This window comes from Centropristis striata, chromosome 22 (assembly GCF_030273125.1).
Source record: "Centropristis striata isolate RG_2023a ecotype Rhode Island chromosome 22, C.striata_1.0, whole genome shotgun sequence".
NCBI lineage: Eukaryota > Metazoa > Chordata > Actinopteri > Perciformes > Serranidae > Centropristis > Centropristis striata.
The window spans coordinates 31,386,010-31,410,615 of record NC_081538.1 but is presented as its reverse complement, the minus strand read 5'-3'; the positions used below and the strand labels follow the sequence as shown (position 1 = coordinate 31,410,615).

At 39.8% G+C, this 24,606-nt stretch overlaps 2 protein-coding genes across 5 annotated transcripts in view; both read right to left on the bottom strand.

The window, feature by feature from the left end:
- Positions 1 to 650: 650 nt before the first annotated feature.
- On the bottom strand, positions 651 to 5,550 carry gpr19 (G protein-coupled receptor 19). 2 transcript variants are annotated; one of them, XM_059325981.1, is made up of 2 exons: positions 5,453 to 5,550; positions 651 to 2,680 (listed from the first exon to the last, which is right to left on the bottom strand). In XM_059325981.1, the coding sequence occupies exon 2, from the start codon at positions 2,655 to 2,657 to the stop codon at positions 1,392 to 1,394; it is 1,266 nt and encodes a 421-aa protein (XP_059181964.1). In that variant the 5' UTR covers positions 2,658 to 2,680; positions 5,453 to 5,550; the 3' UTR covers positions 651 to 1,391. The 2 variants fall into 2 exon arrangements, with proteins under 2 accessions (XP_059181964.1, XP_059181963.1); XM_059325980.1 differs by lacking the exon at positions 5,453 to 5,550 and adding an exon at positions 5,234 to 5,330.
- Positions 5,551 to 7,869: 2,319 nt separating this feature from the next.
- tbk1 (TANK-binding kinase 1) overlaps positions 7,870 to 24,606 on the bottom strand; it is a 22,300-nt gene continuing 5,563 nt past the window's right edge. For all 3 annotated transcript variants that reach the window (XM_059325952.1, XM_059325953.1, XM_059325954.1), the window contains exons 5-21: positions 23,376 to 23,557; positions 21,102 to 21,262; positions 19,179 to 19,289; positions 18,571 to 18,750; positions 17,823 to 18,019; positions 17,212 to 17,270; positions 16,392 to 16,483; positions 15,503 to 15,604; positions 15,327 to 15,405; positions 13,827 to 13,948; positions 13,663 to 13,739; positions 13,546 to 13,585; positions 11,932 to 12,033; positions 11,746 to 11,842; positions 10,854 to 10,954; positions 10,233 to 10,304; positions 7,870 to 9,424 (exon numbers count right to left, since the gene is read on the bottom strand). In XM_059325952.1, coding sequence (XP_059181935.1) covers positions 9,385 to 9,424; positions 10,233 to 10,304; positions 10,854 to 10,954; positions 11,746 to 11,842; positions 11,932 to 12,033; positions 13,546 to 13,585; positions 13,663 to 13,739; positions 13,827 to 13,948; positions 15,327 to 15,405; positions 15,503 to 15,604; positions 16,392 to 16,483; positions 17,212 to 17,270; positions 17,823 to 18,019; positions 18,571 to 18,750; positions 19,179 to 19,289; positions 21,102 to 21,262; positions 23,376 to 23,557 — 1,814 coding nt within the window. In that variant the 3' untranslated portion in view covers positions 7,870 to 9,384. The remainder of the gene's footprint in view (positions 9,425 to 10,232; positions 10,305 to 10,853; positions 10,955 to 11,745; positions 11,843 to 11,931; positions 12,034 to 13,545; positions 13,586 to 13,662; positions 13,740 to 13,826; positions 13,949 to 15,326; positions 15,406 to 15,502; positions 15,605 to 16,391; positions 16,484 to 17,211; positions 17,271 to 17,822; positions 18,020 to 18,570; positions 18,751 to 19,178; positions 19,290 to 21,101; positions 21,263 to 23,375; positions 23,558 to 24,606) is intronic.

Here is a 24,606-nt window from a genome sequence, read left to right as displayed (position 1 = left end):
TTCTTTTTTGGGTAATTTTGTGTCTTTTTGTGGTAATTTTGTGTCTTTTGTGGTCAATTTGAGTCCTTTCTTGCTTAATTTTATGTATTTTTTTGGTCATTTTGTCTTTTTTTTAAATCATTTTGTGGTCAATTTGATTCTTTTTTGGGTCATTTTGTGTCTTTTCCGACAAATCCCAAAAGTATCAAGTTGTTACTTCCCAAGGAGTCTCTGGCTTGAAGCTGACTGTTACACACTCAGGAGGTCAGAATGGACCTTTAGACTGATAGCAAAGCACTTAGATTAAAAGTAACAACAAAATATAAATATATATATATAAATGCACAGACAGAGAGATGTTTTAGTTGTTGTCTGCTTCATTATTTGTCCAAAATTCATCGTAACAACTGAGTTTGTCTGATCTGAAGTGTGAGATTGTGTTCAGTGAGACAACATGCTGTTAGATTGGGGGTCGAGACTCAGAAAGGTTGAGAACTGCTGGTTTAAACAATGAGGCTCCGGGTTGTCAGACATGCCCACTTTATGCAGAACCTTGGAGTCTGAATGTGGGATTCTGGAGGAATTTGTACATTTTTTCAATGAATATTTGGTTAATAAAATGGTGCAATTTAGCACCAAATGTGTGTGAGACCCAACATTGATGCATTAACTTCTGAGACACAATAGAGAACAGACTTTATATACTCATGATGATGTTTTCAGCCCTTAAACACTCAACAACGAACCGAAAACAGAACTGAACAAAGTCTAGAACCGCCACTCGTTAAAAGTCGCGTATTAAATGCAAAAAAACATTTTGTAAATTGTATTTTCAAACCTTGAATGCACTTGTGTCTCTTCTCCATCACTATTTATTAAACAACATGGTAGATTGTCCTGTGAGTCGGCTCAGCGAACCTGAACAAACTCTAGTTTAAGGTTTTGATTGGCGAGCCAACTCACCGTTACTCTGAACGCAGCCAAGCGGGCGAAGTCAATGCTAACAAACGGCGAGTAGCCACCACTCACGTTAGCTTCTACCACATATATCACTGCAGCCAAACAATAGGTCACTGGTCGATGGTTAGCTAGCTGACAGACACACGTTATCAAAACACAAAATATGATGCATCAAAGGCAAAAACAATCCATCAAAACACAGCACGGAAATAAATTATGACTAAATCTGAAGTATAAAAACAGAGAACCTCCAATATGGCTGCCAGAAGCTGTGAGACAGGAGAGAAAGCCCTTCATACAGACCGACCTCATTCTGTCTAGTGTTCATCATTGTCCATTAAAGGCCTAGCATGTTAGCATGCTAGCATGTTAGCATGTTAGCCTCCAGCCGGCTCGCCTCCCAACACCGACGTTGTGCTGTTGAGGAATAAAGTCTCGTGAGTTCACGTCTCTCAGACGAAAGTGTTGGGAGGGTTGGCGTTGGTGGTCCAGGCGACCTTCTTCTCCTTCGCCTCCCGGTCAAACGTGTCGTAGACCGCGTCCGTGGCGACCGTCTTTGCTTGCACGGGGATCTCCACCACCCCGATGTAGTTCTTTTTGGCCATCCGCGAGCTGGCCGTGATGGTGTACGCGTTGCTGCGGTAACACTTCATGGACGACATGCAGAAGGTCTCCCGCATCCCCCTCCTGAAGTTGGCGTTGTACACGGAGTAGAGCGTGGGCTTGGACGCCGCGGAGCTGAAGGAGATCCAGGCGATGGCCGTGAAGAACAGCAGCCCCCGCCGCCCCGGCCCGTCGGACTCCCTCGGGTGCCACAGCTGGGCGATGTAGAACGGCGTCCAGGTGAGGAAGAAGACTGAATTCAGCATGAGGAACATCTTGATGGTCTTGACTTTAGTCCTCGGGACGATGTTCATCGTCCGGCGCACCGAGTGGCCGTCGGCGCTGATCCTCCAGATGTAGCGGACCACCCGCTGGTAGAACGCCACGATCAGCGCCGCCGGGACCAGGAACCCAAACAGGAGGTGGACGGCGGCGTAGGCGACGGCGCCCCAGCTGTCCGGGAGGAAGAAGTCACAGTGGGCGGCGCCGGGCGGCGTGGAGCCGTAGAAGAAGAGGCACGGCAGCACGAAGGCGGCGTCGAACAGCCACGAGGCGGCGATCATCTTCTTGGCTTTCTCCCTGGACACCTTGAAGCTGAGCGGGTACACGATGGTGTAGAAGCGGTCCACGGAGATGGACAGCAGCACGTAGACCTGCACGCCCGGACACAGGTGCTGCAGGTAGCGCACGGCCTTGCAGGCGGCGGCGCTCAGCGGCCATCGCCCCGAGGCGACCTGCAGGAGGACGAACGGCGCCCAGCCCACGCTCATCAGCAGGTCGGCGCACGCCATCGACACCACGAAGTAGTTGGTGGTGGACTGAGTCCGGCGGCTGCGGTGGATGACCAGGCAGACCAGGGCGTTGCCCAGGACGGACACCAGCCAGAGGAGCCCCAGCACCAGGCCCAGGGCCGCCGCCTCGCCGGACGCCAGCTCGTCGGGGGCGGAGGTGGCGTTGGGCGCGCCCTGCAGGCTGCAGAGCGGAGAGGTGGCGGCGGTTGCCAGGACAGTCGAGTTCTCCCTCTCAGACAAGTTAAAGGACATCTGGTAGGTGAAGGACGGAGAGTAGAGCGACGGGTTCACGCCGACCGTGTTGGACGACCGGGCGTACACCATCGCTACGCCGCCGCAGAGACGAGCTGCAGAGACACAGAGACACTCGGTCATGGATATGGACCAAATGTATATAGAGAGGAGCAAACGGCGGTTTGTCTCAACTACATATTTCTTTCTAAAATATATCGGTATGATACGGATATACCGCCAGCCCTGCTGGGAGCCTTCTCATGTGTTTTACCTTTTACCTGTCTGATGCACGATTAAAACACAATGAGATGCAAAAACATTAGAAAAATGTGCAAAATGACTAAAATCAGAACAAACCAAACTGACGAACTACATCAGCTGATTAGTGATTCCATGAACAGTGATAAAACTCGGCTGGTTGGAGGAAACGATGACTGACGTGGTTACGTTCTGTTTTTATTTAGACTCCACTCAGTCGCAAAATGAAAACTAGACGACTAAAAAAAAAGATGCAAAACAACTAAAAATAGGTGCAAAACGTAAAAAAAAATAAAAAAAGCAAAACGACTAATAATTGGTGCACAATTGCCACAAAGATGCAAAACGATTACAAACAGGTGCAAAACCACATAAAGATGCAAAATGACTAAAAATAGATGTAAAACATCTAAATAAAGGTGCAAAACCACCACAAATAGATGCAAAATGACTTAAATTAGGTGCGAAACCACAAAAAGATGTGAAACAGCTACAAATGAATGCAAAACCACCAGCGCTGACTGAAGTGGATACCTTCTGTTTTTATTCATGTTTCACTCACAAAAATCATTGCAAAACCACAAAAAAAAGCGCAAAACGACGACGAAGCAGCTACAATTGGATGAAAAAAAACAAACAGAAAAAAAGATGCAAAACGACTAAAAACTGATGAAAATGACAAAAAATAGGTGCACAAACAAGCACAAAGATGTAAAACGACTAAAGATAGGTGCGAAATGATGAAAAACCACCACAAAAAGATCCAAAATCACAAAAAGATCTGAAACAGCTACAAATGGACGCGAAACCACCAGGGGGAAAAAAAGCGAAATTACTGAAAAAAATTGCAAAATATTTGGTATACAATCGCCACAAAGATGCAAAACGACTAAAAACAGGTGCAAATCCACCAAAACTGATGCAAAATAGCAAAAAAAATTGGTGCAAAACCACAAAAAGATGCAAAAGAAATAGAAATGGAGGCAAAGCCTTGAAGTGAAGTTGGGCTGGCCGGCCTGCTGGAAGCCGTCAGCAGCAGCTGATTTGATTAAAGGCTCCAGAGACTCGGAGCTCCGCTGAGCGCCACATTAACATGAGATGTGATGTTTGTTTACTCTGCTGCTTCACCAGAGCAACCAACACACTCACCGCTGCTGCAGCGCCATGGAAATTATCTCATTAATTATTTGTCTTTATATGAATTAAAGTCCAAGTGGAACATTTTGTCATAATTCCTGAATGTTGGCCGCATGAAACGAGTACAGAGACACAAAACCACAACATGACCTCAAAAATAGACGTAAAACAACCACAGAGAGAGAAAACGTCTTAAAATAGACACAAAACGTCTTAAAATAGACACAAAACAACAATATAAGGACGCAAAATGATCAAATAGATGCAAAATCATCCTAAAAACAAGTAATATGAGTAGACAAGAGGTGCAAATACAACACACAAAAACAATCAAAAATGGCAAAAAAAAAAGATGCAAAATGACTATAAAAGGACGCCGAATGACAAAATAGATGCAAAATCATCACAAAAATGTGCAAAATTACTCAAAATAGACACAAAATAATCACAGAGACACATAAAATTATAAAAAGATGCAAATCCATAACAGAAAGATGTAAAATGACTAAATACATTTAAAATCATTACAAAAAAATTATAAAATTACTAAAAATAAATGCATAATGACTATAAAAGGATGCCAAATGATAAAAAAAAAAGATGCAAAATCATCACAAAACTGTGGGACAAAATACTAAAAAAATAGATGAAAATGATTCAAATTGATGCAAAATGATTAAAAATGACAAAAATAGATGCAACAGCATCACTAAAACTTACAGAACGACTAAAAATAGACACAAAACAATCAGAGACACAAAGAGCCACAATGCAAAAGATGCAAAATGACTCAAATCAGACACAGAAGGACAGAAATCGACGTGAAATCATCAAAAGAAAAAGTGCAGAATGACAATAAAAGGATGAAAAACGACAAAACAAAATGCAAAATCATCAGAAAAACAATCACAGAGACAAAAAAAACATTAAAAAATAGATGAAGAGGTGCTGAGCCTGGTACAGATATATAATAAAGACATCATAATAATACAGATATATAATAAAGACATCATAATAATAAAGATGTCTGATAATAAAGGTGATGGAGGCTCTGGCTCCTTTAACTGAGCAGCTGATGGAAAAACACCAGCAGCTGCTTCAGCTCCATCACACATCAAACATGTTTCTGTCACAGTCAAACACAGCAAACATCATCATCATTAATAATAATAATAATAATAATTATTGTTATTATAACATATTAACGACATGCGGTCCATAAATAAACAGGCCCAGATCACATTTCGGCCTTCAGAGCTTCTTGGATTCACCTGAAGCTTTAAAATATGAAATCTGTCTCCAGAAATATGAGAATAAAACAGATGAAGAAGCGGAGAAAAACATCAAATCTGAGAAAAACAGGAGCAGCAGCAGGAGGAGCAGCAGGAGGAGGAGAATGTCCCCGGAGCTGCCGGTGATTCATCCGGAGCTCCGACACCGACTCACGGACTCAGCGGCTCGGTTCTCCGTCAGATGATGTTCAGACTCACCGGATCACAGAGCCGCATCCCGGAGCCGCAGGAGGAGCAGGTCCGTGAAGGCAGCACGCATCATGGAGGGCTGCTCGATCTGTCTGTCCACCTGCCTGCCTGTCTGTCCGTCCACCTCTGTGTGTGTGTGTGTGTGTGTGTGTGTGTGTGTGTGTGTGTGTGTGTGTGTGTGTGTGCAGCAGGGGCGGACTAACTGTTTCTGGCGTCACACTGAGAGCTGCCAGGAGGATTTATCTTCATGTAGATGCAAAATAATCACAGAGACACATGAAACAACCACGAAGAAGATTCAAAACGACAAAAAAATACGCTCAAAACTACCATAGAAAGATGCAAAATGACAAAAAAAAAATGCAAAAATGACTGAAATTAGGTGCACGATCACCACAAAGAGGCAAAACCACAAAAATGGGCAAAATGACTTAAAAAAAAGGTTTCATAACGACTAAAACTCTATGCAAAACGACTAAAAATAGGTGCAAAACCACGAAAAGGCTCAAAACGATACACAACCACCACAAAGAGGCAAAACGACTAAAACAGGTGCAAAACCACCACAAAAAGATGCAAAATGACAAAAAAAGGATTCATAAAGACAAAAAACTGATGCAAAACTACTAAAATAGGTGCAAAACCATAAAAAGGCGTAGACGTGCAAAAGTGACTAAAATTAGGTGCAAAACCGCCACAAATAGATGGAAAACCACTGAAAAGGAAGGATTCAAAAAGACTAAAAATTGATGCAAAATGTCTAAAAGTAGGTGCAAAAAACACAAAAAGGCGCAAAACGACCAAAGAAAATTTCCAAAAATGACTAAAATTAGGTGCGCAATCGCCACAAAGATGGAAAACGACTAAAAACTGGTGCAAAACCACCACACAAGATGTGACTCAACTAAAAATGGGTGCAAACCACAAAAAGATGCGCAACAGCTACAAAGGGAAACAAAACCACCATAAAAAGACACAAAACGACTAAAAAAAGATGCAAAATGACTAAAATGTGGTTCACAGATGCACAAAGATGCAAAAAAAAACATCAAAAAGTGAAAAAAATAACAAAAAGATACAAAATAATCAGAGAGACACATAAAACAACCACGAAGAAGATTCAAAACGACTAAAAAATACGTACAAAACTACCATAGAAAGATGCAAAATGACAAAAAAAAAATGCAAAAATGACTGAAATTAGGTGCACAATCACCACAAAGAGGCAAAACCACAAAAATGCGCAAAATGACTTAAAAAAAAGGTTTCACAACGACTAAAAATTGATGCAAAACTACTAAAAATAGGTGCACAACCATAAAAATGCGCAAAAATGACTAAAATAAGTTGCACAATTGCCAGATAGATGCAAAATGATTAAAATTAGACCAAAACCACATAAGGATGCAAAGTGATTAAAATAGATGCGGAACTACAAAAAAAACGGGTGCAAAACCACAAATGACTTAAATTAGGTTCAAAACAACAAAAAGATGGAAACAAATACAAATGGATGCAAACCCTCCAGCGCTGACTGAAGTGGATACGTTCTGTTTTTATTTACATTTCACTGTCACAAAACGACCAAAAATTGATGCAAAACGACTAAAAATAGGTGCAAAACCACGAAAAGGCTCAAAACGATACACAACCACCACAAAGAGGCAAAACGACTAAAACAGGTGCAAAACCACCACAAAAAGATGCAAAATGACAAAAAAAGGATTCATAAAGACTAAAAACTGATGCAAAACTACTAAAATAGGTGCAAAACCATAAAAAGGCGTAGACGTGCAAAAGTGACTAAAATTAGGTGCACAATTGCCACAAAGGTGCAAAACGACTAAAAATAGGTGCAAAACCGCCACAAATAGATGGAAAATCACTGAAAAGGAAGGATTCAAAACGACTAAAAATTGATGCAAAACGTCTAAAAGTAGGTGCAAAAAACACAAAAAGGCGCAAAACGACCAAAGAAAATGTCCAAAAATGACTAAAATTAGGTGCACAATTGCCACAAAGATGCAAAACGACTAAAAACTGGTGCAAAACCACCACACAAGATGTGACTCAACTAAAAATGGGTGCAAACCACAAAAAGATGCGCAACAGCTACAAAGGGAATCAAAACCACCATAAAAAGACACAAAACGACTAAAAAAAGATGCAAAATGACTAAAATGTGGTTCACAGATGCACAAAGATGCAAAAAAAAAAAAAAAAGTGAAAAAAATAACAAAAAGATGCAAAACAACTAAAAACGGGTGCAAAATGAAAATGGGTGCAATCATTCAAGTAAAAGTAGAATTATTATGACAAATTACTCAAAGTATAAAAATATTAAAATAAGTAAAGGAACAATCTTAACACATCAAACTGTAAAGGAAACATTCTTTGATTTTCAGAATAAAACACAATCAGACGACTTCGATAAGATATTTTTTTATTTATTTACATGTTTTTCAAACAAACAATCATTGAGCATTTTAAATGCTAATTATTGACAAAAGAAATAAAACATGAAGATCCTCAGAGGAGAAAACGAAGATGATGGAGAGATGAACTTATTGATATCAGAACTGAGCTCGATTGATTATTGATCGGCTGCTAACAACAATAAATAAACAGCATTTATTTTATACGTGAATCTGTTTATATTTTCACTCTGAAATGCCCCAAAGTTCCCCGACGACAGAGACGGGAATAAAGAGATTAAAATGATAATTCATGTTTGTCTTTTATGTGATTTATGGATTATGTAAGGAAGCCTTAAATTTATAATTAATTCAATTAAATTTTAATTAAAATTCAGGGCTTTTAAAATATATTTTAATATAATATTAATTATTATGATTATTTATATTATAATAATAATTTAATATTTTTTACTGTTTTATTATTGTACAATATAATTCTAATTTATTTAATTTGTTTGTTATTTAATTGAAAGTTTGTAGTATTTTTAGGCAGAATTTAACGTGTCGTGATCCTTTAAATTACATTTAATTAATTCAGATGAATTTGATCTAATTTATCCATAAAAACAGACAAAACCTGTTCAATATAAATCAACTGTTTAGTGGGAAAAAATCCTTCATTTCTCCATTAATTAATTAATTAATTAATTAATAAAAAATAATATTTTTTACACAGTTTTAAATATTTGAGAATGAATCCATTAATAATAACTAAGTTTTTATACATTTTGATGGTTCAGCTGCGGATTAATAATTACATTTTAATTGATTTTTAATTAGAAATTCTGATTTTCTGTCACATTAATAGACTGGAATATATAATTTTATTAAAGGGGAATAAACCTAAGTATTTATAAAATAATACTTTGATCACCCTTCATATGACCAGGATTTATTAATTATAGTTTAATTTATTTAATTCAGGGACTTTAAATGATTTAAGAGTTTTTTTAAAGGCGTCTTTTTATTTCCAGTTAACGTTAAACTTGATGTTTTGATGGTAAATGGTCAATTTTAGAAATGTCCAAACCTTTAAAATCCCTTAAAACATAAAAAAACTGTAATAAATGAATAAAAACATAAAGTTTCATTAAACCAAAACCCGTAATAACCTGAAAGTGAAAACTTACAGCACAGAAAGGTTTTAATGTTTCAATAAACAGTTTTATTTTATATTAATATTTCTCCTTCCTCAGTGTGACTCAGGTATTTTATTTTGAAGGATTTATTGTTTCCAGATGAACATTCAGGATCCGTTTAGTTTTAACAGTTAATTAAAGTTAATTAAAGTTCACCAGAGTGAATTAAAGTGTGTTTCAGGGTTTTTTATAATGCGGAGTGTCGGAACGTGACTTCGTACAAAAATCTTCATCATCGTCCAGTTTCACATTATTTACAACATAAACAACAGAGTATTTACAAAACCGCAGAAGAAGAACGACGACGCAGCGACTTCCTGAACCTTCAACCTCTCAGAGCGCCGTCCAGCGTCAGCGTCCCGAACCTGAGGACACACACCGTTAGCCTAGCTTAGCATCAGGCTGGAGGCAGGGGAAACTGTTAGCCTAGCCTAGCTTAGCACAAGGCTGCAGGCAAGCTTAGCTTAGCACAAACACTGAAAACAGGGGGAAACTGATAGCCTAGCATAGCTTAGCACAAATACTAGAAACAGGTGGAAACTGTTAGCCTAGTCTAGCTTAGCACAAACACTGGAATCAGCGGGAAACTGTTAGCCTAGCTTAGCACCAAGGCTGGAGGCAGGGGGAAAATCTTAGCCTAACCTAGCTTAGCATAAGGCTGGGGGCAGTGGGAACTGTTAGCCTATCTTAGCAAAAGGCAGGGGGAAACTGTTAGCCTAGCTTAGCTTAGCACAAACAGTAGGAACAGGGGTAAACGGTTAGCTTAGCACAAATGCTGGAAACAGAAACTTTTAGCTTAACTTAGCACAAACACTGGAAATGGGGAAATTTTTAGCGTAGCTTAGCAAAAATGCTAGAAACAGGGTTAACTGTTAGCCTAGCTTAGCACTAAGACTGGAGGGAAGCTTAGCTTAACACAAACATTGGAAACGGGGAAACTGTTAGCTTAGCACAAAGGCTGGAGGCAGGGGGGACTTTTAGACTAGCCTAGCTTAGCACAAATAGTAGGGACAGGGGGAAACTGTTAGCTTAGCACAAACATTGGATATGGGAACATTTTTAGCCTAGCTTAGCACAAATCCTAGAATATATATGTATGCATGTGATTGTGCTAAGCTAGGCTAACTATCCGTTTGAATGGAACATGTTTGTTGTTTGTTGTTTATTGTTTACCTCTCTAGGAAGTGGTTGTTCTCTGCCAGCTCTTTGACGACTCCCTCCATCTCCTCCTTCAGCTTCTTCATCCTGAAACACGTCAACATAAACAACTATCAATAAACTATCAATCAGTTATCTATCAATCAATCAACTAAAGGTCAATAACAACAAGAGAAAATCATGACACAATCCACATGAAAATGTATTTCAATAAAAATAATAATATAAAAAAAAAAAAATAGTTACAATAAAAAATTGATTTACGAAAAACAGATTAAACTAATAATATCTATATATATATATATATATATATATATATATATATATATATCAATATATATACACATATATATTGATATATATATGACATAAAGGATGAAGGCTTGACTTAAAACTAGAGAAAATAGATAAAAAGACAAATAGAATCAATAATACAATAATTATAATATAAAAATACTGGATAAAATATAAACTAAATATAAATCTGTTATATTATTTAAAAAAAATAACATTAAACTAAATAAAATAATAATATATATATAATAAAATAAAGCTAGGGTACATATCACACTGTGTTTTATTATTATCATTGTTATTATTATTATTGTTGTTGTTATTGTTGTTGTGAGGTCTCACCCCAGAGTCATCTCCACCAGCGTGTTCTGGCTCAGGTAGGCCTGAGGCTTCATCCCACTGGACACCAGAGGAAGAACCTTCTGAGGAAGCTGTTCCTGCAGCTACACACACACACACACACACACACACACACAAAATAAATACAAAAATATATAAGAAATTAATAAAATACAGCGAGAATCAATAATACTGTAATAATAATAATAAAATATAAGTTCACACCAGGCTAGTTTTTAAACAAAAAGACAAAAATTAAGATATAAATAATAAAATAAAGAATAAAATAAGTATTATAAAATAGTATTAATATTAATATAAAAATAACAGATAAAACAATATAAAATATGTGTGTGATGACTGCTGCAGCACAAACACATCAAAACAAAGTGATTGATTGAGAATAAACGGATCTAAACGAAACTGTTAGCCTAAACTAGCTTAGCATAAGGCTGGGGGCTGTGGAAACTGTTAGCCTAGCCTAGCTTAGTACAAGGCTGGAAGCAGGGGGAAATTGTTAGCCTATCTTAGCAAAAGGCAGGGGGAAGCTGTTAGCCTAGCTTAGCATAAGGCAGGGGGAAACTGTTAGCCTAGCTTTGCACACATAATAGGAACAGGGGTAAACTGTTAGCTTAGCACAAATGCTGGAAACACAGAAACTTTTAGCTTAACTTGGCACAAACACTGTAAATGGGGAAATTTTTAGCCTAGCTTAGCACAAATGCCAGAAACATGGGTAACTGTTAGCCTAGCTTAGCACAAAGACTTGAGGCAAGCTTAGTTTAACACACACATTGGAAACAGGGGGAAAGTGTTAGCTTAGCACAAAGGCTGGAGTCCCATTCAGAGTCCCAGCAGCTGCTCTGAATGGGACGCGGCCCTCGGAGCCGTTTACCTTGATGGCTCTCTCCATCAGCATCGTCACCTCCTTCTCGGTGCTGATCAGCTGACCGGACAGGCTGAGCAGCTGCTTCTTCACGTGATGAACCTTCCTGGAAACACACGGAGACACAAACCGATGACTCAGCACGCCGCCGCCACGGGCAGCGAGGGGTTAACTTCCTGTGAGGTCATCACTCACCTCAGCCACTCCTCGCTCTTAGAGATGAACAGGCGGTATTTCATGGCGCACTCCTCCGTGAACAGAGAGCGAGCTTTACTGGCGTGAAGCACCAACTTCTGTCTGTCAGAGGAAACACATAATAAAAAACAAAAATAAAAGCTGAGAGCTGGAAGCCCTCTACAGGCCGAGAGCAGAAATATTGTTATGTCATCGCCATAAAATCTGTTTTTAATCCTAATCTAATTCTACAAATAATACAATATATATATGTAATATCTACTGATCTATAGCTGTAAACAAACAAACACGATGAATGTACACGCAAAAAATAAAATACAGCTGAGCAGCATTTACACGTTCATTTGGAAATTAAATGTCGAAGTTCTGAAGGAAACTTTGAACTCTTCGTTAAAGCCTCGTCACTCTTCAGTTTCTAGTGTTTCAACTTGTTAGTTGAAGAAAATCAACTTTAGCTTCATTATTTTTACAGGCCACAACTTAAAAGAAGAAAGAAGTGTTTCTGTTTATACTTAGAGAGCTACCATGATGCTAGGAGAGCTACCATGATGCTTACCTAGCTACCATGATGCTAGGAGAGCTACCATGATGCTTGGAGAGCTACCATGATGCTAGGAGAGCTACCATGATGCTTGGAGAGCTACCATGATGCTAGGAGAGCTACCATGATGCTTGGAGAGCTACCATGATGCTTAGCTAGCTACCATGATGCTAGGAGAGCTACCATGATGCTTGGAGAGCTACCATGATGCTTAGAGATCTACCATGATGCTTAGAGATCTACCATGATGCTTAGAGATCTACCATGATGCTTGGAGAGCTACCATGATGCTTGGCTAGCTACCATGATGCTTGGTGAGCTACCATGATGCTTGGTGAGCTACCATGATGCTTAGAGAGCTACCATGATGTTTGGAGAGCTACCATGATGCTTGGTGAGCTACCATGATGCTTGGAGAGCTACCATGATGCTAGGAGAGCTACCATGACGCTTAGAGAGCTACCATGACGCTTGGAGAGCTACCATGATGCTTGGAGAGCTACCATGATGCTAGGAGAGCTACCATGATGCTTGGAGAGCTACCATGATGCTAGGAGAGCTACCATGATGCTAGGAGAGCTACCATGATGCTTGGAGAGCTACCATGATGCTTAGCGAGCTACCATGATGCTTGGAGAGCTACCATGATGCTTAGCTAGCTACCATGATGCTTGGAGAGCTACCATGATGCTTGGCGAGCCACTTTGATGCTTGACAAGCTAAATTTATACGTGGCGAGCTAATTTTATGCTAGGCGAACTACCATGATGCTTGGCGAGCCAAATTTATACTTGGCGAGCCACATTGATGCATCATAATAACGACATTCTCAGTAAATGAAATTGTTTAAATCTGTAAATGTTCTTTTACAGTGAAGGGAAAATAACTGGACTTAGCTTTAGCTAATGCTAACCGCAGCTATCTATCAGGCTACAGATATTCTGTTTTAGTTTCATTTCAGGTCTGTTTTGTTACTGCAAATTAAAAAAAATGTTTCCTCAGAAGAGAAACATTTCCATGATAATATCAGTTTATCAGTGAACAGCAGAAGAAGGTTCATTTAGTGAACTTACTTGTCAAACTTGTGGATCTGTTCCTCGTTGTAGGGGAGACCTGAACACAGAAGGAGAGATGAATGAATGAATCCTCAGGTGTGTGTGTGTGTGTGTGTGTGTGTGTGTTGGACTCACGTCTCTCTGCTTTGTCCTTCTTGAACTGTTGGTAGATGGCGGTGATGGCGTCCAGCAGCACTTTGATCTTCTCCACACTGAGCAGACAAACTCACCGTCACAAACAAACCAAACAACAACAACAACCACATTTATCTCTTCCACTACAGCCAACAGCGCCTCACTTCCTGTCCTCGGGGTGCGTCCCAACTTGTTGCGTCCAGCCGTCGGTCAGCGGGCCGGCTGGGACCAGTTTACTCTTGATGTCCTGGGTGGTTCGTTCTATCGGCTCCAGAGAACCGGAGATCTGCAGACAGGACGGGATGAAAACATGATAAATAACAACAAAACTCTGTAAACAGCTACAGAACACTTCAACACCTGACCAGTATTATTAATAAATGATAATAGTTCATATAGACATAAAGTTTAAAGAGGAAATAAATGATGTAAATGGTGAAGTGAAGTCATTAGGAGGATGGCGTGACGACAGGAAGTGACATAGTTCAGTAAGAACCTGAAGCAGGAAGTGAAGAGATGTTTGAACCACATGGTCAACAGGTGAACACTGGTCTGATGGAGACAGTTAACGGCTCTTATTGTCATTTTACCTCCTTGTTTGGTTGATTTAAGTCTCTTATTTGGTCATTATATTTTGTCTTTTTGGGTCATTTTCCATCTTTTCTAGGTAATTTTGTGCCTTTTCTTTTACGGTCAATTTACATTGTTTGCTGGTCTTTCATGATTTTTGGACTAATTTAGTCTTTTTTGTAATTTTGTGTCTTTATTGGTAATTTTGTGGCTTTTTTGGTGATTCGTGTCTTTGTTGGTAGATGTATTGGTAAATGTATGCCTTTATTGGTCATTTTATGCCTTTATTGGTAATTTTATTGGTCTTTATTGATTATTTTGTGTCTTTGTTGGTAATTTTATTGGTAATTTTGTGCTGTTATTGGTCATTTTATTGGTAGATTTATGCCTTTATTGGTAATTTTATTGGTCTTTATTGTTAATTTTATTGGTAACTTTGTGTCTTTGGTGGTAATTTTATTGGCAATTTTGTGTCTTTATTGGTCATTTTATGGGTGATTTTGTGCTGTTATTGGTAATTTTATTGGTAAATTTATGCCTTTATTGTCAATTTATTGGTAATTTAGTGTCTTTGTTGGTAAATGTATTGGTCATTTTGTGTCTTGATTGGTCAATTTATTGGTAATTTTGTGTCTTTGTTGGTAATTTTATTGGTCATTTTGTGTTTTCATTGGTAATTTTATTGGTAAATTTATGCCTTTATTGGTAATTTTATTGGTCATTTTGTGTCTTCATTGGTAATTTTATTGGTAAATTTATGCCTTTATTGTCAATTTATTGGTAATTTAGTGTCTTTGTTGGTAAATGTATTGGTAATTTTGTGTCTTTGTTGGTCAATTTATTGGTAATTTTGTGTCTTTGTTGGTAATTTTATTAGTAATTTTGTGCTATTATTTGTAATTTTATTGGTAAATGTATGCCTTTATTGGTAATTTTATTGGTCTTTATTGGTAATGTTATTTGGAATTTTGTGTCTTTATTGGTAATTTTTGTGTCTATATTGGTAATTTTATTTGTCATATTGTGTCTTCATTGGTAATTTTACTTCTTCCAGTAACTGAATATCCTTCAGTAATAATAGAGGGAGGTCTCACTCTGAGGACTTTCTTGTGCATGTCGGAGATCTCGTCGTACTCTGATGACATCATGTTGGCCTGCATCAGAACCTCGAACCTGCAGGACGACAACAGGACCAGACCTTCAATCTGCACTGACGTCATTTATTATTTATGTTTTATTATTTATGAATATTTGTGTGTTTGTGACTCACAGCTGCTCCGTCTTCTCCAGGATCTGAGTGCACACGTTACACAGATGGAAGACCTCAGACTTCTTATGGAGAATCTCACTGTAGTCCTCCTTCATCAGCTCTCTGCACACACACACAGACAGACAGACAGACACACACACACACACACACACACACACACACACACACACACACACACAGACACACACACACACACACACACACACAGACACACACACAGACACACACACACACACACACACACACACACACACACACACACACACACACACACACACAGAGACAGACACACACAGAGACAGACACACACAGAGACACACCCACACAGAGACAGACACACACACAGACACACACACAGAGACAGACACACACACAGAGACAGACAGACACACACACACACACACACACACACACACAGAGACAGACAGACACACACACACACAGAGACACAGACACACACACACAGACACACACACACACACACACACACACACAGACACAGACACAGACACACACACACACAGAGACACAGACAGACACACACACACACAGACACAGACACACACACACACACACACAGACACACACAGACACACAGACACACACACACACACCGAGACACAGACACACACACACAGAGACACACACACACACACACAGAGACAGACACACACACACAGAGACAGACACACACACACACACACAGAGACACAGACACACACACACACACACACACAGAGACACAGACACACACACACACACACACACACACACACACACACACACACACAGAGAGTTAGTCCTCCTCCACGCTGACTGACTGTATATAAATAAATATATATATAATATAAATATATATGTAATGTGCTGCAGCTGACGGTGGACTCACATTAACCCTCTGACTCCCTTCCTCACCAGCTCCTGATAGACCAGCAGAGACTCTGACGTCTTCCACAGATGACCCACGTCTCCTGCAAACGTCTGAACCACAAACACACAGAATATTAACTATATTTAAAGAAATAAACATATAAATCTCTGTGGAATCAGTGGGAACAAGTCAAACAGTCTTTGTGCAGAATAAAACAGTTAGAACGACAGAAGCCAGAAAAAAAAGGCAAAAATGCAAGTTGAATTTGTCTGATAATTTTTTTTTTTAAATGGCATAAAATGGAATTTATACATAAACACTTTCCAAGTGCCCGCAAGTGTAAAGAGAAAAAAAGTAAAGAAAGTTACAGAATGATAAAAAAAAAGACGTAAAAAAATTAACAAAAAAGTTACAAAATGACAAAAAGACACAAAATTATTCTCCACATATTCTCAGTATTGTCATGTTCCCAGCCTCTCCTGTCCTCTCCCCTCAGCTCTGTGTAAACAGCCTCTCCTGTCCTCTCCTCTCTGCTCTGTGTAAACAGCCTCTCCTGTCCTCTCCTCTCTGCTCTGTGTAAACAGCCTCTCCTCTCTGCTCTGTGTAAACAGCCTCTCCTGTCCTCTCCTCTCTTCTCTGTGTAAACAGCCTCTCCTGTCCTCTCCTCTCTGCTCTGTGTAAACAGCCTCTCCTGTCCTCTCCTCTCTGCTCTGTGTAAACAGTCTCTCCTGTCCTCTCCTCTCGGCTCTGTGTAAACAGCCTCTCCTGTCCTCTCCTCTCTGCTCTGTGTAAACAGCCTCTCCTGTCCTCTCCTCTCGGCTCTGTGTAAACGGTCTACCTTGGCGTAGCTGGCGTCCAGGTCCAGGTCGTAGCGTGGTTGGACTTTAGGAGGACTGGCTGTGGAGACAGAAACAGAACAGATAAACCTCTGAACAGGTCTGAACAAGTCTGAACGAGTCTGAACGAAGTGAACGAGTCTGAGCGAGTCTGAACAAGTCTGAGCGAGTCTGAGCGAGTCTGAACGAGTCCGAGCGAGTCTGAACGAGTCCGAGCGAGTCTGAACGAGTCCGAGTGAGTCTGAGCGAGTCTGAACAAGTCTGAACGAGTCTGAGCGAGTCTGAATGAGTCCGAGCGAGTCAGAGTGAGTCTGAACGAGTCTGAGCGAGTATGAACGGGTCTGAGCGAGTCTGAACGAGTCCGAGTGAGTCTGAACGAGTCTGAGCGAGTCTGAGCGAGTCTGAGTGAGTCTGAACGAGTCTGAGCGAGTTTGAGCGAGTTTGAGCAAGTCTGAGCGAGTCTGAGCGAGTCTGAGCGAGTCTGAACGAATCTGAATGAGTCTGAACGAGTCTGAACAAGTCTGAACGAATCTGAATGAGTCTGAGCGAGTCTGAGCGAGTCTGAGTGAGTCGGAGCGAGTCTGTATCTGGTCTCAGGTCTGCGGAGACTCACGGTCCTCGAAGATGAGTCCCACGGTGGCGACGGACTCGCGGCTGACCAGCATAATGGGGTTGTCCCTGGAGGTCTTGGGGAAGGTCTTGGCCTGGCGGTTGGGGTCCAGGACCAGGCGGCGGCCCTCGTACAGCAGCTCCTGGTGGTGCAGCGGGATGCTGGTCCGCCGGGACAGCAGCTCCTGGAACAGCGCCGCCCTGAGGACGCAGGAGGAACCGCGCCGTCAGAGACACGCCAGACTGATCAATAATCAATAAACAGACGTGCTGCAGTGTTCTTAATGTCACAATATTTTATAACTTTTTTACGCAATTATATATATCATACATATATATAAATATATTTCAAACTTATTTTTATAGATTTTCTATATATATTGTATAAAATATTTACACTTAATATTAATTTTCTAGAGATGTTAAACATACTTAATATTTGTTGTTTTTCGATTTTTGCCTATATGTTATACGTTTATATTAATTGTATATATAGATTTTATAGATTTACATGAATATCTAATATGTGTTTTATACTTATACTACTTAATACTTTATACTGACTATGTTAAATATTTCATATTTATTTCATAGACTTTACATATTTTATACATCGAACAAAAAAGGGGGACCCAGACCTGAGCCCTGCGGGACCCCACAGGACAGGAAGGAGGACACCACGTCACCAAGAGGGACAGAAAACCTTCTGTGTGTGTGTGTGTGTGTGTGTGTGTGTGTGTGTGTGTTCCTACGTGTTGTACTCGTGGATGTAGACGTGGTGCAGCGTGGCCTGCTGCAGGCTGAACACGTAGACCACGGTGCGGTGCAGGATGTCGTTGGTCTCAGCGAAGAACTGATCGAAGCCCCAACACTTCTCCTGGTCCGCCTCCAGGATGTTGGCCAGGACCGGGGTCAGCAGGCTCTGGAGACCCCTGGAAACACGGGGACACACGGGGACACACACAGGGACACACACGGGGACACACGGGGACACACACAGGGACACACACAGGGACACACACACGGGGACATACAGGGACACACACAGGGACACACGGGGACACACACACGGGGACATACAGGGGCACACACAGGGACACACACAGGGACACACACAGGGACACACACAGGGACACACACAGGGACACACGGGGACACACAGGGACACACAGGGACATACGGGGACACACAGGGACATACGGGGACACACAGGGACATACAGGGACATACGGGGACACACGGGGACACACAGGGACACACGGGGACACACAGGTATTAACATCATCATAAACAGATAATAAACAGATAATAAACGGATAATAAACAGATAATAAACAGATAATGTTGGAGTGGTTCTGACTTGGAGAGGCTGCAGGAGACGGGCATCTCGGTGCTCCACTCGATCTTCCCGTTCTCACACTTCTGGTGTCCAGAGATCGTCCCGGACGGTTTCTCAGTGATGATCTTATACCTGCACACAACGACAACAACAACAACAATAATATTATTTACTAGAAAATAAGAGAGAGAGAAACAGCTGAAAGTTCCCCTCCAACAGGAAGCGTTTTAGTCCAACCTGTAGCTCCGATCAGTGATCCGACTTCACTCTGAGCATCCTCAGTTCCTCCTCAACGTCTACATATGTGTTTAGTGAAGAAAAACGAAGGAATTGTTTTTTAGAGCGATCAGAAGAAACTGGTAGCTCTGATTCCCTCCAGAGATGTTCCCTCCTTTTTTCCCATGGAGGTCTATGGGGCTGTGGGTGGTGTTGGTGGATCAAACTAGAACTCTGACAGCTTTACCACACCAATGAGAGGGACAAGACACATTTTACTACGTTTAAATTATCTCTGTAGAGTGGAATCTGCAGCCTCGAGAGCAGTTTATAAATGTATTTTTTAACAAATTTTCTCTCCCTCTGCAATCTAGTGATGATGTCATCACTCTAGCCTCTCCATAGGGTTACATTGGGGGGATTTTTTGGCGTGTTTTTGCCAAATAATTTGAAAACCGTTTGTCAAAACCCTTAGAAAAGGAGAAAGAGGAGGACGAGGAAGAAAGAGAGGAGGAGGAAAAGTAGGAGGAGGAGAAGGAGGAAGAGGAAGAAAAGGAAGTAAGGGAGGAGGAGGAGGAAGAAGGGGGAGGAGAAGGAGGAAGAGGAAGAAAAGGAAGTAAGGGAGGAGGAGGAGGAAGAAAAGGAGGAGAAGGAGGAAGAGGAAGAAAAGGAAGTAAGGGAGGAGGAGGAGGAAGAAAAGGAGAAGGAGGATGAAAAAGGAGGAAGAGGAGAAGAGGAAGAAAAGGAAGTAAGGGAGGAGGAGGAGGAAGAAAAGGAGGCGAAGGAGGATGAAAAAGGAGGAGGAGGAAGAGGAGGAGGAAGAAAAGGAGGAGGAGAAGGAGGAAGAGGAAGAAAAGGAAGTAAGGGAGGAGGAGGAGGAAGAAAAGGAGGAGAAGGAGGAGGAGGAAGAAAAGGAGGAGGAGAAGGAGGAAGAGGAAGAAAAAGAAGTAAGGGAGGAGGAGGAGGAAGAAAAGGAGGAGGATGAAAAAGGAGGAAGAGGAGGAGGAAGAAAAGGAGGAGGAGAAGGAGGAAGAGGAAGAAAAGGAAGTAAGGGAGGAGGAGGAGGAAGAAAAGGAGGAGAAGGAGGAGGAGGAGGAAGAGGAGGAGGAAGAAAAGGAGGAGGAGAAGGAGGAAGAGGAAGAAAAGGAAGTAAGGGAGGAGGAGGAGGAAGAAAAGGAGGAGGATGAAAAAGGAGGAGGAGGAAGAGGAGGAGGAAGAAAAGGAGGAGGAGAAGGAGGAAGAGGAAGAAAAGGAAGTAAGGGAGGAGGAGGAGGAAGAAAAGGAGGAGAAGGAGGAGGAGGAGGAAGAAAAGGAGGAGGAGAAGGAGGAAGAGGAAGAAAAGGAAGTAAGGGAGGGGGAGGAGGAAGAAAAGGAGGAGAAGGAGGAGGAGGAAGAAAAGGAGGAGGAGAAGGAGGAAGAGGAAGAAAAGGAAGTAAGGGAGGGGGAGGAGGAAGAAAAGGAGGAGAAGGAGGAGGAGGAAGAAAAGGAGGAGGAGAAGGAGGAAGAGGAAGAAAAGGAAGTAAGGGAGGAGGAGGAGAGAGATGATGCCTCTCCATAAGGTAACATCGGGGGGATTTTTTGGTGTTTTTTCAGAATAATTGTCAAGGCGTTAGGTGAAGCTGGTGATGGAGCCGGTTGTTTGTGAGCAGAACTCTGGAGGAGTGGAGCAGAAACACCACGGGACAAACGAGGAAGAGGAGTGTAAACAAACAGGCGTGCTGCGCTCACATGACTTCCTTGTTGCGCCGCGGCCCCTCGAAGGGCCTGAAGGGCAGCGAGCCGGTGGCGGCGTGGTAGAAGGTGACCCCGATGCTCCACAGGTCCACGGTGGCGCCGTACTTCTTCTGGTGGTCCTTACGCAGCACGGCGCGCTCGTACATGTCAGGGTGCTGCAGGAACACATGAAGAAGAGTTCATCAGTTAGTACTGATACATTACAGAGGGAACAGCAGGTATTACTGATACATTACAGAGGGAACAGCAGTTATTACTGATACATTACAGAGGGAACAGCAGTTATTACTGATACATTACAGAGGGAACAGCAGTTATTACTGATACATTACAGAGGGAACAGCAGTTATTACTGATACATTACAGAGGGAACAGCAGTTATTACTGATACATTACAGAGGGAACAGCAGTTATTACTGATACATTACAGAGGGAACAGCAGTTATTATTGATACATTACAGAGGGAACAGCAGTTATTACTGATACATTACAGAGGGAACAGCAGTTATTATTGATACATTACAGAGGGAACAGCAGTTATTACTGATACATTACAGAGGGAACAGCAGTTATTACTGATACATTACAGAGGGAACAGCAGTTATTACTGATACATTACAGAGGGAACAGCAGTTATTATTGATACATTACAGAGGGAACAGCAGTTATTATTGGTGGCTATTTTATCGTCTTACTTTTTATTTAATAAGTTACTTACTAAAAAAAAGTTCCAAAATTTTTTTTCTCTTTTATTTCTTTTTAATTTTTAAATTGCTTTATTACTATTGTTTATTTTTAATTGTATTTTTATTTGTTTATCCATTTATTTGTTTTACTTGTGGATGGATGGATGGATGGATAATATTAATATTAATAATGTTACTACTCGGTGTTATATATAATAATAATAATAATTATAATAATATTATTGTTGTTACCAGGTACTCCTCTGTGTTATAATTAATAATAATAATAATAATATTATTATTGTTACCAGGTACTCCTCTGTGTTATATATATATATAATAATAATAATAATAATAATAATAATAATAATAACAACACTAACCAGGTACTCCTCTGTGTTATAATTATTATTATTAATAATAATAATAATAATAATAATAATAATAATAAACTAACCAGGTACTCCTCTGTGTGATAATAATAATAATAATAATAATAATAATAATAAACTAACCAGGTACTCCTCTGTGTTATAATAATAATAATTATTATTATTATTATTAATAATAATAATAATAATATTAATAATAATAATAATAATAATAATAAACTAACCAGGTACTCCTCTGTGTGATAATAATAATAATAATAATAATAATAATAATAATAAAACACTAACCAGGTACTCCTCTGTGTTATAATAATAATAATAATAATAATAATAATAATAAACTAACCAGGTACTCCTCTGTGTGATAATAATAATAATAATAATAATAAAACACTAACCAGGTACTCCTCTGTGTGATAATAATAATAATAATAATAACAACACTAACCAGGTACTCCTCTGTGTGATAATAATAATAATAATAATAATAATAATAATAATAATAATAATAATAATAATAATAATAACAACACTAACCAGGTACTCCTCTGTGTTATAATTAATAATAATAATAATAATAATAATAATAATAACAACACTAACCAGGTACTCCTCTGTGTGGTGATAATAATAATAATAATAATAATAATAATAATAATAAACTAACCAGGTACTCCTCTGTGTTATAATAATTATTATTATTATTAATAATAATAATAATAATAATAATAATAATAATAATAATAATAATAATAATAATAATAATAATAAACTAACCAGGTACTCCTCTGTGTTATAATAATAATAATAATAATAATAATAATAATAAAACACTAACCAGGTACTCCTCTGTGTTATATTGATAATAATAATAATAATAATAATAATAATAATAATAATAAACTAACCAGGTACTCCTCTGTGTTATAATAATAATAATAATAATAATAATAATAATAATAATAAAACACTAACCAGGTACTCCTCTGTGTTATAATTATTAATAATAATAATAATAATAATAATAATAATAATAATAAAACACTAACCAGGTACTCCTCTGTGTTATATTGATAATAATAATAATAATAATAATAATAATAATAATAATAAACTAACCAGGTACTCCTCTGTGTTATAATAATAATAATAATAATAATAATAATAATAATAATAATAAAACACTAACCAGGTACTCCTCGGTGCCGTAGAGAGAGACGAACTGCTCGTCGTCCTCTAGTTCTCTGGCGGCTCCGAAGTCCGTCAGCTTGTAGACGGAGCGTCCGTCCTCTCCGATCACCCGCATGATGTTTCCTGGTTTAATGTCCCGGTGCACGATCCCGTACTCCCTCAGGTGGTTCATACCTGCCACTGCACTCACACCGGCCAATCAGAGAGGAGCACAGAGACACCGGCCAATCAGAGACAGGAACACAGAGACACCGGCCAATCAGAGACAGGAACACAGAGACACCGGCCAATCAGAGACAGGAACACAGAGACACCGGCCAATCAGAGAGGAGCACAGAGACACCGGCCAATCAGAGACAGGAACACAGAGACACCGGCCAATCAGAGACAGGAACACAGAGACACCGGCCAATCAGAGAGAGGAACACAGAGACACCGGCCAATCAGAGAGGAGCACAGCGTGACATCATGACCACACAGAGACAACTAAATATCCTCGTTTATAAACTTTTAACACTCAACAAAAACGAGATGAGACGCAGCGTAAATGCTGGTCATGTGACCAGAACTATAATAAAATATATACGAGACTAAATGCGGTTTTCAAAATAAAAACTCAAGTTAAACTAGACTAAAATAGTCTCGGATCATTCTGACGAAAATGCTAAAAGACTTTGAGTCGACTGAAACTAATAAAAAACTAAGATGACAGCCTGACACAGAGACTAGACAGAGACTAGAATAAAACAAGACTGAGACTAGACTAAGACTAGAGTAAGACTAGACAGAGACTAGAACAGGACTAGAACAGGACTAGAACAGGACTAGACAGAGACTAGACTAATACTAGACAGAGACTAGACAGAGACTAGAAGAGGACTAGACAGAGACTAGAAGAGGACTAGACAGAGACTAGACAGAGACTAGACTAAAACGAGACTGAGACTAGACAGAGACTAGAATAATACTAGACAGAGACTAGACTACAACTAGAATAATACAAGACTGAGACTAGACTAAGACTAGACTAAGACTAGACAGAGACTAGACAGAGACTAGAAGAGGACTAGACAGAGACTAGACAGAGACTAGAATAATACTACACTAAGACTAGAGTAAGACTAGACAGAGACTAGACAGAGACTAGAAGAGGACTAGAACAGGACTAGACAGAGACTAGACTAAAACTAGAATAATACTAGACAGAGACTAGAAGAGGACTAGACAGA